Source organism: Nilaparvata lugens, chromosome 2 (assembly GCF_014356525.2).
Source record: "Nilaparvata lugens isolate BPH chromosome 2, ASM1435652v1, whole genome shotgun sequence".
Taxonomy (NCBI): domain Eukaryota; kingdom Metazoa; phylum Arthropoda; class Insecta; order Hemiptera; family Delphacidae; genus Nilaparvata; species Nilaparvata lugens.
This window is the reverse complement of record NC_052505.1, coordinates 25,571,670-25,589,050: the sequence shown is the minus strand read 5'-3', so window position 1 is coordinate 25,589,050 and position 17,381 is coordinate 25,571,670. Positions and strand designations below refer to the sequence as shown.

General features: G+C 33.3%; 1 protein-coding gene across 2 annotated transcripts in view; it reads left to right on the top strand.

The window, feature by feature from the left end:
- Positions 1-17,381, top strand: part of LOC111046363 (tachykinin-like peptides receptor 86C) — a 154,408-nt gene that overhangs the window by 91,172 nt on the left and 45,855 nt on the right. For both annotated transcript variants that reach the window (XM_039420890.1, XM_039420891.1), the window contains exons 4-6: positions 6,232-6,343; positions 11,900-12,001; positions 15,194-15,328. In XM_039420890.1, coding sequence (XP_039276824.1) covers positions 6,232-6,343; positions 11,900-12,001; positions 15,194-15,328 — 349 coding nt within the window. The remainder of the gene's footprint in view (positions 1-6,231; positions 6,344-11,899; positions 12,002-15,193; positions 15,329-17,381) is intronic.

Sequence of the window (17,381 nt, the reverse complement as noted above, 5' to 3'; positions counted from 1 at the left end):
TCATCGCTATATTTTGGTACAAAATTCTATCGTCTCTGACAAACCACAATTTTCCACAATATTGTTCTCAAAACATATACAATATATTTGTATAATGTAGTGTCTACTGAGAGGAAATTGTATGCTGAATTTAACATAATTTCCACAATCGAACTAAATTGTTCATTTGTTTGCAGCAGCCAGCTATAGATATATACACTTTAAACTGTCAGCATTCCCTATACATGAAATATTATTCAACTAATGCTGACAATTTGAAGTGAATCACACTTGCTCTAAATGCGACCCATTTCAGCTGGATGAATTTCTCTCTATAGTTAAATTCTCTATTGTTGAACTGTCAGCATACCTTATAAATAGAATCAATGCTTTTCATTTCATCAAATCTGACAGTTTGGATTGAATTTCACCACATCAGATCCAACTGTGTATATGTGACGAACGGAAAGCTCCGTTCGAATAAAGTTTAAACGAGAGTCTAATAACAGACGAAGTTGCCTTCAATATCAGCAAACTTCTGCGCCTGAAGCTGAATCAGGTTTAATGCTTCTGGAATAGTAATTCAGCGACAGTTAACTAATTGTTACGCCTGATTGTCAGAAAGTGCACTAATGATAGAGCCCCAAGATCACTGTGTGTTTCATTTTGTGAGCGAAGTAATGGGATAAAGAGAGCACATGTCGAGTAATTTGAAATCGAAGAGGAGTTCAGGCACAGAATAGGGAGGGATTTATTTGTTCTCCACTCTGTGGTTCAGGGTACCTGCTTTCAGCTAATTAGCTGCCTGTATCAAGAAGCTGTTTTCGTTCGTGCGAATAAGAAATTAATCAACTAATGGGAGTGATGATAAGGAATGATACTTTATGTCAATCAAGGCTCATCCATGATTAATATAAATATCCAGGTTTGTATTGTGTATACTGTGGTACATCTGTTGGGAATAAGGAAAGAATGTGCTAATCCAACTCAGAATCCAAATACCATTTCAAACAGGATCATTTACATAGTTATTATCTTATAACATTGAATTTTATCACCAACTTTCAGGTTGTATCCTTTTCGGCTTTTTATAAATTCTTGTGCAGAGTTAGTGTGAGCTTCTGTTAATATTCAAAATTACTTTCTAGTTTATCGTTTGAATGGGACAATTTAATTGTTGAAATTGGAAACAAAGAGATACTTGTGAATTGAATGTTCATGGTTGAAGGTGAACTGTGCCATAATACTATCTGGTTCGGCATCCGGCGTCGGTGTGTGCAAGGTACATACTGTGAAGTTGTGAATTGTAAATCCTTCACAGATAATACGATGTTTCTGATATTTATAAGAGCAGTCTCTAAATTCCCTCTTTTGCGAATAAATTCACAAAAAATTAAGGCCGTCCGGCTCGCAAAATTACTGGGTTCAAACCTCAGCTCTAGCTCAGTGGTAGATACATGAATTTTACAAATATATATAATCACCATAAGGTTCAAGGACCGGTGATTGATAATTCTTACCGCTGCTTCTGTGAAGTTCTTGAAGAATACCAGTGAGGAAATTAAAAGAATATTTGATGACTGATTATCAGTAACCATGTACCACTAGAGAATAATAAGGACCAACTATAGTTGTTTCTAGTTGATTCTTAAAACGCTGGTCGTGAATACAAGTATTCACCAATATACCCTTCCAAAATTCCTTAGAACTTACAACGCCAGTTCTTGAAGCTCTCTGGATCCTTATATGATATAACTGGAACCTTATTAATATAATTTCTTAATATACTTGTTCTGGTGGATGAGATGAATATCATCAAAGGATGATAAATATTGTGTGCTCTGAATAGGATTAATATTACTTGATTCAATAATTTTAAGTGCTGCTAAATATTTGTTGGTATTAAAACAGCTCAAACTGTATATCACGAGATGAGTTAGGATATAATAAAAAATGCTATGAGTTTGTATGCTGACATAAAACACAAAATATATTCCCACAAAAAAGATGTGCATAAAATATTCGATATATCTATAATTCACTTAAATAATCTATTTCTAAAATCTGAATAATTATCACAGGCTTTGCTAATATTCACAATAGTGAGTTTCAAATTCATAAATATATTATATTTAATACTGATACTTATACTTCCAATCAATACAAAATTCTGCAAACAAAAACCTGTTTGGTCTATAAGTTTGATATGATATACTTTGTTCAATTAACAAAATTATAATTAATAAATTAATATTCAAACATGAGATCTCAGGGATTTATATGAATTCGGGCTGTGCATGGAAGTAAGCTTCCTACATATATTAAATAAATTTATAAAATGTTCTTATGAACTATGTGATATTATTCAACACGTGGTGACTTTTTATTTAATTCAAGTTAATTTGAATAGCGCTTTTTTATTAATTCCCACACTGTACGTAGACCTAAAACGAGCTCGTTTGACTTATCACTCACTGAACTGAAGATCTTGATGGTCTCGTGGATTGAATTAATTATTTCCAATAATTAATTAGGTAGGCTCCTTTTCGTCACTGCTGGGCTAACGCGTGATCCAGATTCTTATAAGTTTCTTTCCGAATTAAAGATATATTTATAGGGAATAGCAACAAATTACGAACTCTTTGATAGCACTGAGTTCACAGATAATTTAACATTTAATACAAATACTTCACATTAAAAAAGGGTTTGGCTTAATAGTTTTAAAATTAAAAAAAAAAGAGGAAGAAAGAACCCTAGACTCTATGTGCATCCTCTCAGGTCAAGATCTTAAGCCAGAAGAAGGAGGTTTTCAGAAAAATTTGTCTCTTCCACGAATAATTCTGTAAGCTACTCTCTGATTGGCCTTCAATTTAATAAACTCAATACAACTGGTTGCCTTGGGAATCAGGGCTTCCTCGGCTTTATAATAGAAAAAATTAAATAAAAAAGAGTTTTTATACAAATGTATGGAGTGTTTATCTTAAATTGATTTCATAAATAAATCCTAACATGCGATTTTAATACATTTAGTTTTTATATGAGTTTTGTATACTCTTGATTTATCATGCTTTTTTAGATTATAATAAATATTTATACAGAAATAATGGGTATTCGTATTTCTACACATCGACTTCCTTTAGTATACATAATATTATATCCTTTATGAGTAAATTTTATATAATTCAACCTGTTATATGGGTTGATCGAATAATCAGCTGAATCGTTCAGTATTTGATTCTAATAATTATCGATTTATCCAAGATCGACTAATTCTTTTCAAAATGTAAACAAATAATTCTAACCTCAATGTTCATGCATTTTATTTTTTATAATCCGCCAATAATAAGTAAGCCGCTTTATAATTTTTTGATCTTACCAATGGGTTCTCATAATTATTAAATCACAATTATACATGTTTTCTTATCATTGTTGATAATGCTATTACTCCTAATCGCTAATGATACTTGATTTAAGTTGATTTTATCCTTTGAGTAGGTCTAACCTCCTTTCCAATTTTATAGTTCTATTACATTTCATTGGTTCATTTTAAAATATTTGGTGGTTTTAAATTACCACGTGACAATACTGAGTTACAACATAGAATAGGCATACATGAATGTGTTTGGTTTATTCATGGCTGCATCAATTAATCATGTCTACTTATTTAATCTCCAATTTTTATTGAAGCATTCCATCTGTTTTCTTCATAAAATCAATTGTTTGGGAATAAGGAATTAATAGAAGATGCCTTACTGCTATTTCTGTTATTTACACAGTTGAGAGAATACCTGTTTATTTGGCGTTTACAATACAGAATCCCCTACATTTCTTATCTTGAATTGTGGTCTAATTTCCTTATTCTCCGCGATTCCTCCACAAACGCTTTCGACGTTATTAACATCCCCTCCAACTACGTGTTCATAGGGAATAGATTCTTGGAGACTTCATTGTAATCATTTATTGTTCATTTTTTCATTGAATTAAGCAAAAAATAGAAGAATCATTGTAATCATTAATTGTTCATTTTTCCATTGAATTAAGCAAAAAATAAAAGATTCAGAAAAGAAAATAAAGGCTATTGCCTGAAACATCTTCTATTTCTTACTTTTTTCTTAAATAGTCCAAATAGGTCCATATCAATTTTGACACAGACAATCTATCTAAAAATTCCACATCCGAATAAAACCACACTTTTAATTTTTTCTACTAATCGTATGATTGGTAGTTTCCATGTGTTTTATTTTCAAAGATTATCAAATTATTTAGGAAGTTGGTGAGTTGAACGAGCTCTCAACATGCCTCACAATCAAAGGGGCCTCCGCTAGGGGGACCACGCGAAATTCCATAATATTTAGGCTATAATATGATCATCTCATTACAGGAACACTTCAGGATCATAATAAACCTCCTACACATTGAATTTCAGTTTTTCAAACCTGATCTTGAAGTGATGAAAATAGGACAAGCTCATCATTCACATACTTGAAAATCCACTAGAGCACTCATTATAGAACCTTATCGCATATTTTTATCCAGCTCATTATGAGACTCGATAATATTTGTTATTAAAGATGGAGCATAGCACAGAGATCACTGATCCTACGATGAGATGTGAGTGCAGTATAAGAAATTAATTTACTCACTGAAGATGAGCTGCTTGTAGACCTACAACACTTTAATTTAATGAGCTGAACAATCAACATTATTACTCTAGTATACCATGATAATTATCATTCTACTCATTACAGATAATTATCATTATTAGTCTAGTATACCATAATAATTTTATGATGAAATTCAACAGACTCAAAATAAAATTCAAGAACGCCATCACAGATAATCAACATTATAATTGTTATTCGAATCCATGACAGATGATATTAACAAACTTACATGTACATATCGACGAATAAAGTTCATCCATTCAAACGTTTTGTTCAAGAATACATACTCCGGAAGATCTTGTGGAAGAGAGTAAAATTCAAGCCGTAGGTATAAAATATTTCATTCTCTAGATATTGAAAAGTTATTTCCTTGCTGAAAGAAAATATCTCGGATTTAATATCAACCCTACAGTTTCAAACATCGATTTGACTGATCACATGCCATAGTTTCACGTCGATCGGACATTTGAAATTTTGATTTGAAGTCATTGACAAGGACAGTATGTCAGAAAATCAACATTTTGATGAATGTTGATTGAAAAGACATAGGAATAGGAAGAAGCATAAAGTACCTACCTTCAATGAAGTCTAAGCTCGTGGATATTCTATACATACTTTTTCTGATCATACTGAGCTCTCTAGGAATCGAGAGTAATTTTCCAATAATTTTCGGATTCAATCCATACTGATAAACCTCTGTCGTTACGTATTGGCACTGCACATACATTATTCAAATTACTAGCCGGAATTTGTTCCAAACTTGATGCAGAGTGATAAAAACGTAATAGGACACATGGAAAGGTTTTTCACAGTACTCATCATGACTCCTATTGACTTGCTAGCTTTTCAGATAGGATTTGAAACAAGTAGTATTTCCGCATCGACGATGGGACAAAGAGAACTCGTTGTTTTATACTATGGTGTTGAAAAACTTCTCAATTCGTCCAAAATGTCGTCGAATACTGGCAACCAATTGGGATACTGGATCAATACACGTGAAATCAAATATACTTCAACATATTCCCAGTAATTGAATCCTCATTCGCTTTGGAACTTGTTGAACAGAAGTTGCTTAAAAATCATTCGTTCAAAAACAGAAAACTACATTTTGTCATAAATGACGGTGAAAAACCTCCATTTTCGCATTTTCTAAAGTGGGTTCCCAATTTTCCTCATGGATTTGAGTGGGTGATTGCAAATAGTATTAATATAGTAATATTTTCACCAAAAAGAATTCGCCAAATTTATTTGTTTCGAACGGTTGTTTCTGTCTCTCTGTATTCGTGATCGCTGAGAAAAGACTATTCTACGGAGAATAGAATAAATATTGCACTTGAATGACCTATGAGCCCAGCAAAGTACAGCTTTCGCGCCTTATCTAACTGAATTATCGAGATCCATAATTATCTGATCGTTTTTGAACAGAATGATGAACTATTTTTTTGCGTAAACCATTTTGTTCGAGTATTCCTCTAATTTCGAGTTTCAATGATGGTTTTTCATTGATTGTGATAGCATCTAATGAAATTGAATTCCATGTTTGATGTATATCATCAATATTTCTTTACATCTAATCTTAATTTTTCAGCTCACAGGAGAATGCGCACTGTTACTAACTACTTCCTGGTGAACCTGAGCGTAGCAGATCTCATGATGTCAGTTTTCAACTGTATCTTCAATTTCATCTCAATGCTCGAGAAGTAAGTTCTATTTATTGAATTCAACAACTCTGTTTACTCAAACTGTAAATCACATTCTTTACTGTAATAAACTATAACCCATATTAATATAAAAACATATTAGTTGCGAAACTCTTTTCATCATCACATTGCTATTATTTGTCAATTTATGGTAGGTTGAGATAGTGATATTGGTAAGTAATAGTGATATCGAATTAATATAGTGGTGCACTATCCATACACAGGATGCAAAGTCATTGTGAACAACACAATTCACAGCATAACTGAAGTAATATTTTTATATCTCTTTATGAAAATTATTGGTCAATAAGAACAGTACACAATTATTTGAAAATTGATTTATCTCCATTGCTTCATTGTAACACAAAGTGAGGAATTGTATTATCCTATTCTTTTGGGATAAACAAAATGATCAAATGTTTCCTTGGATATGCACTAGTGATATCAAAATTAAACATGAACTACTATTGCAGTTTCAAAACATATTCAATATCTAAATAAAGGCTTTAAGGAACGAATTCTATTAGTATTAGTGAAGGAATTACAAATTGAATGAAGAAGATTGAATTTCAATTTCGAATTTATAAGATGTAGTTGACGCTTCATTTTCATTAATATGAAGATCATGTTGATCAAACGATGAAGCAAGAGTTCAACAGAGCCAATTAATACTGAAATATACCAACTGATTTACATGGAAATTCAGAAAAAATTCTATTTGGAATAGTCGAAGAAAATACAGTCTATTAAAATAATCATCCCTCTAGTTACAGTTCATTAAAATAACACGTGTACTAGCTTATCACGCTCTAATACTTGTGCAAGTGACTCGTGTACAACCAAGTTTTACAAACCTGGTTTTTCAAACCAGGATTTTACAGTAGATTCGAGAGATATTAGTAGCCTCGAGGAGAAGAACCGATATTTCGATTGTCAGCCTGCCGTCTGCTGGCAATTAATTAGAAGGACTGCCACCCAACAGTCAGCTGAATTTTATTAATAGGTCTGTCATACCTAACTATCGATTCAGAGGCTGAAGTGAACCGAGCATCAAAATAATTACTTCAAGCAGAAATTGGATTTACTCGGCAAGAAAAGTTCATCCAACCATGATTTAGGTTGAAAACTTCAGACCAATAAAACGAACTCCTCTCTTTCCAAAACCGTAATGAATTGAAAGTTCAACTCTCTATAGTTCTATCACCACTTGGAACAGATTCACTTGACATTATACTTATCGCTAATCTCGTTTCGAAGTCACATTGGAAATTGAAAAAAATAATGCTCATTCTCATTGAAGCTCATAATAGTTGAGCTTCATCATTGAATTACATTATGATTACGATGTAGACCCAATATTATTCGTTGTTGGTTTATCCATCTTGTTTCCACTATTATTATTACTATCGTATTTGATTAAACTTTTAAGTGAAAAAACGCATTTTTTGATGTGGCGACGTCCGTTTCGTGATGGTATTGCACATTTTCAAGCCAAACAGAGACTGAAGTATTTAAGGTTATGAGGGTGAAATTTGGTCAGAGTGGGGGTGGAGAGTAGTTTGGCGGTTAATGGAGGAGGATTTGAATGAGTTTGTCAAAAAGAGTGTGGGAGGAAAAGATGATTTGGTCATTTAGAATATTGTTTGGCTGTTGTTTGGTATATTTCAAACTGTTCTAGTACATTTAATTTTCTGGTTTTGTGAGAATAGTGAAGTAATTCGAGGTTGTTGTCTATGTCAGGGTGTGTGTGGTCAGTGGAGATAATGTGTTCTGCGAAGGTAGAATGGGAGGAAGGATGAGTAATGGTTCTTGTGTGTTATTAGAATATTATATTAAAATTTCTAGCGGTTTTCCCATGTAAAATTTGCTGCAATCTGTACAATTTAGTTTATAAATTCCTGGTCTATTGTATTGATGTTGAGAGGTGTTGTGTGGGGACAAGAGCTTCTTCTTCTTTGAGTTTCTGGTTCTGTATGCAACCTTGTATTTCATTTTTTTTAATGAACCTGCTATTTTGTAAGTTTTATTGTTGTGGTATGTGAGAGTGACGTATGCTGTATGATTGTCGGTATTGTATTTGTCAGAGTTTTGCGGATTGTTCTTGTTGTTTTTAATTTTTTGTAGTAGTCTGTCAATCATTGATGGTTTGTATCCATTTTGTAGTTCAATATATTTTATTGTGTGCTAATAAGAAAATCAATTGTACCAGAACAGTTTAAAATATACAAATACACCAAACAACAGCCAAACAATATTCTAAATGACCAAATCAACTTTTCCTCCCACACTCTGTTTGACAAACTCATTCAAATCCTCCTCCATTAACCGCCAAACTACTCTCCACCCCCACTCTGACCAAATTTCACCCTCATAACCTTAAATACTTCAGTCTCTGTTTGGCTTGAAAATGTTCAATACCAGCACGAAACGGACGTCGCCACATCCAAGAATGTGAGTGTTTTTTCACTTAAAAGTTTTATTAAATACGATAGTAATCAATATTATTTCCTAAAAATCAAAGGTTACATTCTTTCCTACAAAATTTGAATGCTAGCTTGTGAATCCCGTTACCTTATTGTTGAAACTAATCCCTCCCACTAAATTGTCTTCAAGTGCTGACTTAATATCCAAGACCTTTTGTCTACCTCTAACAAATACAGTAGTTCTCTGCAAGTCTGCATTCTATTAACATTCTGACTTCTAATTCGTTGAAATCAAATCGTCATCCAATTGGACACATTCTTCAATCACATCTTCAAATGGACAAAAATCTCTCAATTAATATTCCATACATGAAATAGTTAATTTTTTTATATTTTTAATAAATTGTATATCAATAGATGCAAATCAGCATGTCTATGCAGTGTGAATAGAATAGGACTGCTCAAAGTGTTCACTTCCATTAAGCACAGCTCCTGCACTCTCGGAGTAAAAATGAGAAATTATTTGAACTCTATGTTTGACTGGAATATAGTGAAAACTGTATAATATAGTTAATATAGTAATATAATACTGTATAATATAATATAGTTAGCTCCAAAAACATTCCAGAAATGTGCGTTCTAACCATGTTAGATCCTTCTTAAACTTTCAGCATTGGTTGAATGATGAGCATTGATGAAAATTAATGTAATTTAAAATTAACTCTGACTGTTAGTGAACTTCACTGGAACGATTTGACTGCAGTTGCAGATGTTACTAGCGTGTTGGATTCAATGACGACTTTTCAAATGGACCACTAGTTTGAATCAATAGTTTCCCAACTGAATACAAAACGCACTTGAAGTTCTGTGTGATTCACTGAATACAAAAATATCCAATGAAACACGTAGGTGAAAAGCTCTCGCTTTGGAGTCACGCACTCAATCCATTAAAAGCTTTCAAGTTCAGGCGATTATTTTCACACTCGTTTGCTTCCTTTCAACGCAGTATCCGAATATTTTATTTTGAAATGCTGCTGAATCAAAATACTGGATAAAGAATAAAATGTAGGTCAGTTGTGGAGTTTTATTCGATAGTCAAACAAAATATTTCAATGTAAAAAACGTTCTATTGAATTAAAATTTGATACTGCATCAAGTTATGTTAATAAACGTCCAATAGTACGCTTTTAGGAAACGAGGATGCAGTTCTATCCTCAGAAAAATTCAAAATATCTCAAATCCAAAAAAATTTCAATTGACTTATTATGTGGTCTTGAAAAATATCACGTAAAAACTTACAGTTAATTTATTATTTACACAAACACTCAATCAAGACGACTGTCATCAAGTTTGACTATTGTATAACTTGGATTCCTTAAATTTTCCTTACCTCTCCATTTTTGGTGAAATTATCTTTTTGAGAAACTTACTCCAGGTGGATCTGTTACTCAAAGGTTCATTTAGTTGTGTCCACAGGGAGGTGAAGACGCAGACTGCGTCACGTCATTAAAAATTCTTGGGGGGGGGATTGACATGAATGACAGAAGTTTTCAAAAATAAATTATAATTGAAGTATTGACTGACGACTATTTTTGTGAGGGTGCCTTTTTTCAGTACTTATTTAGGGTGATTGCGTCTTCAGTCTTTTTGGGGGGGGGTGAGTGTTCAACCCAGTGGTCAAAGCAACCTTTATTATTTAGTATTATGAATGAACAATGATTAATGTAATTGTACTCGATCATGTGCAATGAATGATAGAAGTTTTCAAGCGACAAAAACTGATAACAATAACAATGGACATATTGGCAGCCGATATATGTGCCGGCAATTACCTCATGTTTTCTTTCTAGTATGAAGCTGTATTTAATTGGAAAATCCTTGGTGGGGTTTTCCAGAGATCTACTCGTACCTTAGTGCTTGATGAGTACTGTTCTAGCAGAGACGGCAGATATTCGAAAAAAGAAAGTGACGCTATGCGCTTTGGATTCAAACTAATCTAGGATGATATCTACATTATTCTATATTATGTCAAATACTGCCCGCAATTACTAAAAAAGACTGATCAAGATTTGTTTCAATACGGGCAAGTTCCCTACACCTGACTGAACTATAACAGCTTGGACGAAGTCCAGAGGAGAATATTATGTAATGGCCTCAGTGAACTGAACATCCCAGACTTTGATGAGTTGACCCCTTCAAAGTTGCAGCTATGCAACCCACACAGCTTGACCCAAGCGGAGAAGTCCATTACAATTTGTCAGTTCCTGTTTGATGTGGGTAGATTAATGGTTGCATTATTACTATCAAACTAGTGGTAACTATCATCTTGAGCTAAGAGGACAAAGCTATTGTTTGACTTATCAGCGGTTTGTTGTTTGACTTAAGTGTACAGTACACTGGTGGTACAGTGATTGCCGGATGTATACGACATGATAGCACAGATTCAAGCCTCTTCTGTTTATTTAGTTTATGATAATAGATCTAATAGAGCTTGGTTATCACGAAACTTAGGTGGTTATATTATCAGCTTGTAATCCGTGGATAATGAGTGGTTGCTTTCATCTTTTAGGACGTTGGTGATGACCGTGATATTTATTTTCTTCAATTCTTGAACACACACATAATATATTATGCATTATATTTATATTCTATATTTAAAAATATTTTATATCTCTCTTAATATCAATAATGACTATTTCCATTTATTTTTTGAATAATAATAATACTGAGGGTCATGTCCACATAAGCTCTTAGGCTTGTGCGTGGGTAATGAGTGAGAGGGATGATGATGAGAGATGAAGACTACTTTTTAGGTAGTCGGGACCGACGACTTATCGTCTCCTCCAAATGATGTGGTGACCGTATCTATGTGATTGTGCTGTGGTCAAAAGCTTTTTGCCCCGGTTGAGATTTGAACTCGGGTTCTTCTGATTATTAGAACGGCGCGTTATCAGTTACTCCAACGAGCCACCCAAAGTGATTATAGAAAAATGTCTGACTCTCACTACTTATTCTCGTTATTCTACCTCCTCCTTTCCACCTTCTTCTAGGTGATACGCTCCTATTTTTATCAACTGTTCCTAGAAATTATTTTAACAAGAATGAGAGGTAACTTGTATTTTGTTTGTTGCAGTAATTGGCATTTCGGGCAGACGTATTGTACAGTCAACAACTTCGTGGCGAACGTCACTGTAGCTGCCAGTGTATTCACTCTCACTGGAATATCTTGTGATAGGTAAGTAATCTACTCAACTCAATCTACATCTAGGGTGGAAATAGTTCATTTCCACATTATTACTTGAAAATACTCAGGAATATGTCCAGATTGATGGAGAACAAATTAATTTTTTGGAAGATTTTTTATCCACGGTGGAATATCATTCTGTCTTTTAGTCGCCCACTTTATTTAAAATACTGTGAAAAAACTTTGTAAAATAACAACTGGGATAGTTCTTCTCCAATAGTTCCACTATTGAACTTTTATGAACACTACCAACCTCATAGTTGACCTTGACTACTGACCAGCATAATGGAAATCGAATCATTGATTGCAGCATCATGTTTCCTGTCATCCATATAATTGCTTATAGCATTTTCAACAACAGTCTCAGTTCATGGAGGTTAACTATTGATTATCAAGATGTTGGAAAATTACGAATTTCAGCTTGCAGTGAATATTCCAATAGGAATAATTGAGGTAACATAATTAATTTATATTATCATAAGATCGACTGCAAAATAACAGCATGAGATGCGAATATGTTAACCAAAGAGATGGATTATCATTTACCTTTTAGGTCTTATAACTAAGGTAGCTTTTCGCCTGTAGCAAACAATAATTCCTTATTAATAATGGTTAACTTCCATTTCACCATGGGATAATAGCTTTGAAGTAGCTCTGCTTTGGTGTTGAGTTCTTGCTACGTTAAGGGAGTCCGGCTTTCTAGCTTTCTACTGCGAAAATTGAAGCACCTGCGGTAAGCTATACAACTGCTGAAGCTACAAATTAGTCTGAGAGACAAGAGAGAGTATTTCACGGAGAGAGTGTGAGCGAGAGTAGTTGGAGAGAAGAAGAGGAAGGTAAGTATTGAGAGAGGAGTAAGAAAGGGAAACAGGAAGAATGAGGAGGTGAATGAGTAGGTGAGGGAAACAATGATGTGAGAGGTATTGTGTTTGAGAGAGAGAGAGAGAGTGAGTGACTGACAGATAAATAGAATGAGGAGGGATTTCGGAAGATTGAGTGAGGTCAACCGCTAAGAATGCTTGTCGAATACGAGAAAGGCAATCGTAGTGTGTTGCCGTTGCCTTTGCACCCTAGAGAGGGTTGCTGAGTCATGGACCTAAGTTTTGAGCAATTTTGGATCATAAACAATTCGCTTCTGATTCAATGTTATATCTTGTTAATGCCAATGTTCGTAGTAGTGTTGATTTACTAAACTACGTGCAAATTTTCAATGTACGTGATTCGAGTGCAATTAGAATTTAGGATTGAACCAATAACTATCATTATAACTGTGCTATTTGAGTTGGTGAGAGCGCAAGTTCTAATCAATACGTCACAATAAACTAAGAATCTCAACAATTTTGACTTCTACTCTTTTTCTTTCATCATTTCAATTTTTGATTAATGAACAATTCCTTTCAACTTATATACTTTTCTTATGACATTTTTTCTTCCCAGTGCCCACATGATTCATTATTCATGATTCTTTGTTCTGTCACAGTCATGTTTTGTGCACATATAAGATATTTTATGTGCATATTTTTCCACCTCTTATCTTTTCTCTTGGAAAGTAGATTCAGCAATAAATTCAAGATAGGATTTTTTATTAAAAAATCATATTTCTATTGTTGAGACGCTTTTTTGTTATTTAATTTAGTTTGTTCTTATTTTATTTCACTCTTGTTTTATTCTTAGCTTGTTATTTATTTCAAATCCAATTTTAGTATGAAGAATGTTGCAATGTTTCAAGGAGACATAAGGGTTTAACCTGTTGTCTCCATGTATGTATTTATGCAAAAGAGATGCAGAATGATGTGAATATTAACTAACATTCCATCCTCTATCAAAGCATAAAATACTGTAAACAGTTTAATGCAAGTTTTTCCCCTTCTTCTAATAATGAAGGTATTGAAGACTCTCAATTAAGTTGCCCACTCTAGAGAGAATTGCAGAGTCAGAATTTCTAGTGAATTTGTCATGCCATTAGTATGTCACCTTCTGGGAGAGTTGAGAGTTGGAATCATTTTAAATAATTTCAAATTGTTGACCAATCTTGAAAAAATGGGCGGGGTCGAGATGAATTTTTCATACAAGTTCTGCAACCTATGTATTGGCGGAGTTATGCAGTCCCCCTATCACTTCTTTGAAACTCTCATCAGTTGACAAGAATTAAAACGGGTGATACCTGATAAATAATTATATGCCAGGGCTAAATAAAAATACCTAATGAATTAACTACAGAATTTTAAACGTTACTTTTCAGAGAAAGACCCTGCATTGAGCTCAAAATGATATGTGTTATCTTTAGATTACAATTCAAATTCAAATTCAAATTGTTTTATTCATAAAATATTACATATTCACAAAATATAAAAGTGTTATAAATTACATGAATAAATTCTCCCTGCCTGGATGATTTGTCCGTGTGCAGGGAGGAGTCGCAAATTATTTATTTATTTATTTATTTATTTATTCATATGCAAATACAATTCAGGTAAAAACAACAGGCATTTGCCCAAAACTGCTTCAAACCTTAATTTGGAATACACAGTCTAAAGGTTATGCTACTTACGTAACTTAAATGATAATTTGTACACAATTTTGAGTCCAAAAAATGTATCTACTACAATTTTGAATCTATTAGATTAATCAATTTCCAAATACGAATCCAAACAAAACTCTTCCTTCACAATTGCAAAAAAATATTGAAAATTTCACTGAAATCCACAAACTCATGTAAACATTATCAGAGAGAGGGCAAACACTAGCAATAATAAAATAAATTACAAACTATGAATAATAAATAAATTTGAAAGGATAATAAGAGAGTTTATTTTAATAATAAATTTTAAAACTAAAGATGGAAAAAAAACAATAAGTAAATAAAATAAAAGTGTCAGCTCGACGGCGGTTAAAGGGCTGAGTTGGGAGTAATATAGCTTTATTAGCGTGGTACTGTGTGTAATATTTGAATGTTATTCTGTGTTCAGAACTAGAAATATTCATCTATATGAAGAATGTAGAATGTAGAATGTAGAGCCTCCGCAGCATCTGAACCATACGAAACAGGAACTTTCAAAAAGGGACTCACAAGGAAAGGATTTCTATATATGTACCGTATATATTTTTGATTTATCATGAAATACTCTCAAAAGCTTATTTGAAAGGAGCCGGAAAAATTAATTGAGATCGTTTGTTTGGCAGGTACTTAGCAATCATCAGACCTTTGAAGCCTCGTATGTCGAAGATGAGTGCTCACATTACCATTGTGTTCATCTGGGTGACGAGTTCCACGCTCGCCTTTCCCTGTCTGCTCTACTCAAAGATCATTGTACATAGGTGAGTAACCTTATTATTTCTACTTGGTAGAACACTCATAAGCTACTCTCTCCTTTCTTCAGACGTTTTTATTTCAGACTAGCAGGTACCCGTGCTCCATAATTATCTGAATAAAAACTTGACAAACTGAAAACTTGATCCACTAAATATCCTACAGAATTTTGAATAGGCCTATAACAATCATCGGTGAACAGAGAATCTATATGCAAAACTCCAAGTAAATCAGTCCATTAGTTCAGACGTGATGATGGGGTGATGATGGGGTGATGATGATGATGATGATGATCAGACATAAGGTGAGTAACCTTATTATTTCTACTTGGTAAAATTCTCATTAGCTACTCTCTCCTTTTTTCAGACGTTTTTATTTCAGACTAGCAGGTACCCGTGCTCCATAATGATCTGAATAAAAACTTGACAAACTGAAAACTCGATCCACTGAATATCCTACAGAATTTTGAATAGACCTATAACAATCATCGGTGAACTATATGCAAAACTCCAAGTAAATCAGTCCATTAGTTCAGACGTGATGATGAATTCTCATTCGTGAATTTCTTATCCATTACATATACAAAGCCAGTTCTTTCCTTTACTATATTTATATACATGAGAATGAATTCATATATATATATATTATTCGTAAGGTCAGGGGGAATAACATAGTAGGTACTTTTCTCACTAGAAAAGAGTCGGAATGAATAAATAGGAATTAATTTATTCAAAATAAATATAAAAAATGAAAAAGAATGAATTCATATTGCGGATGGATTCAAGAGAATGTCAGTTCCAGATGTTCCAATGATACACTTCTCTTCATGCATCATTTTGGAGTGAATTAGATTGGAATAACCATATTTAGCCATATTAATTAATGTAATATTGATAAATAATATTATTACAACTATAATAATAAATAATAATATTAATAAATATTGATATACTAATCCATATTAGATTGGATTAACCATATTTAACCATATGTAAATAACATATTTATAACCATGCATTAAAGGGTTAATGGAGTATATTTTGATTTGGAATGAAGTCGACTTTTGAGTCTACACCACACTGGAACTTGCTGAGTTATTATTATATTTTCGTATTTAATATTTTTTCTCAATTCACTCTCAAAAAATCGAAAGTGAAATTCCTTTTCCTCATAATCGTGTGGATAGATCAAATATCCAGCTCGTATCAAATATCTCAGCTATGTTTTCTCCAACTGAGTTGATGTGTTTGAACTCTTCAAACTCTCCTTCGACCAGACTTCATCAGAAGGTCTGTAGTTGTTTGATCAGCATCCCTCTCGGGATCCACCTTCGACTGCAAATTAAGTTACATATCACAAACAGCAAGGGTAGTCTAAATCAAGGTCACAACATTCAGGTCAAGGTCGCAACATTTAAGATCAAAATCGACTAATCAACTCTTGGTCTCGGCCCTGTTGCCCACTGGACTTGTAGATTTCAGAAGCGAACTCCCGAAGGACGTTGCAATGTAACTCTCACAAAAGTCACACTCACATTCACATAATTCTCGCTGAAGATTGACAAAACTTTCCCGGAAGGGAAAATGAGGAAGGAGATTTCCAGGGACTGTTCACTCCACATCCATTAATATCACTTACAGAAGTCATTCTTTATGAACGGAAAATTCTACCGAGAGAAATATTGTTCCATCAATTCTTAGTTCTCGAGTCTCAATTTGATGAAAAATCTCATCGGTTCATGAGATAGATATCGTTATTATCTAAACTCCGCTCTTAAAATAGTGCTTTCGATTTTTGTTATAAGTACGTACCTTTGATTTGTAAGTACGTGCCTTTGTAATTATAAGTACGTGCCTTTAACAAATAAATCTGACAATTGAATATAATTTAAATTATGATTAAGTTTTCAAGAGATGAGTAAAATTACACAACAAATAAGCTGAAAAGACGAACCAGACCAGCCCTCACCTTAGCCACCTACTAATATACAGATATGTGAAATTTAAAGTTTCAAATTCTCCAATTCCATATTGTGTTTTCAATATTACTAACAGACTAATA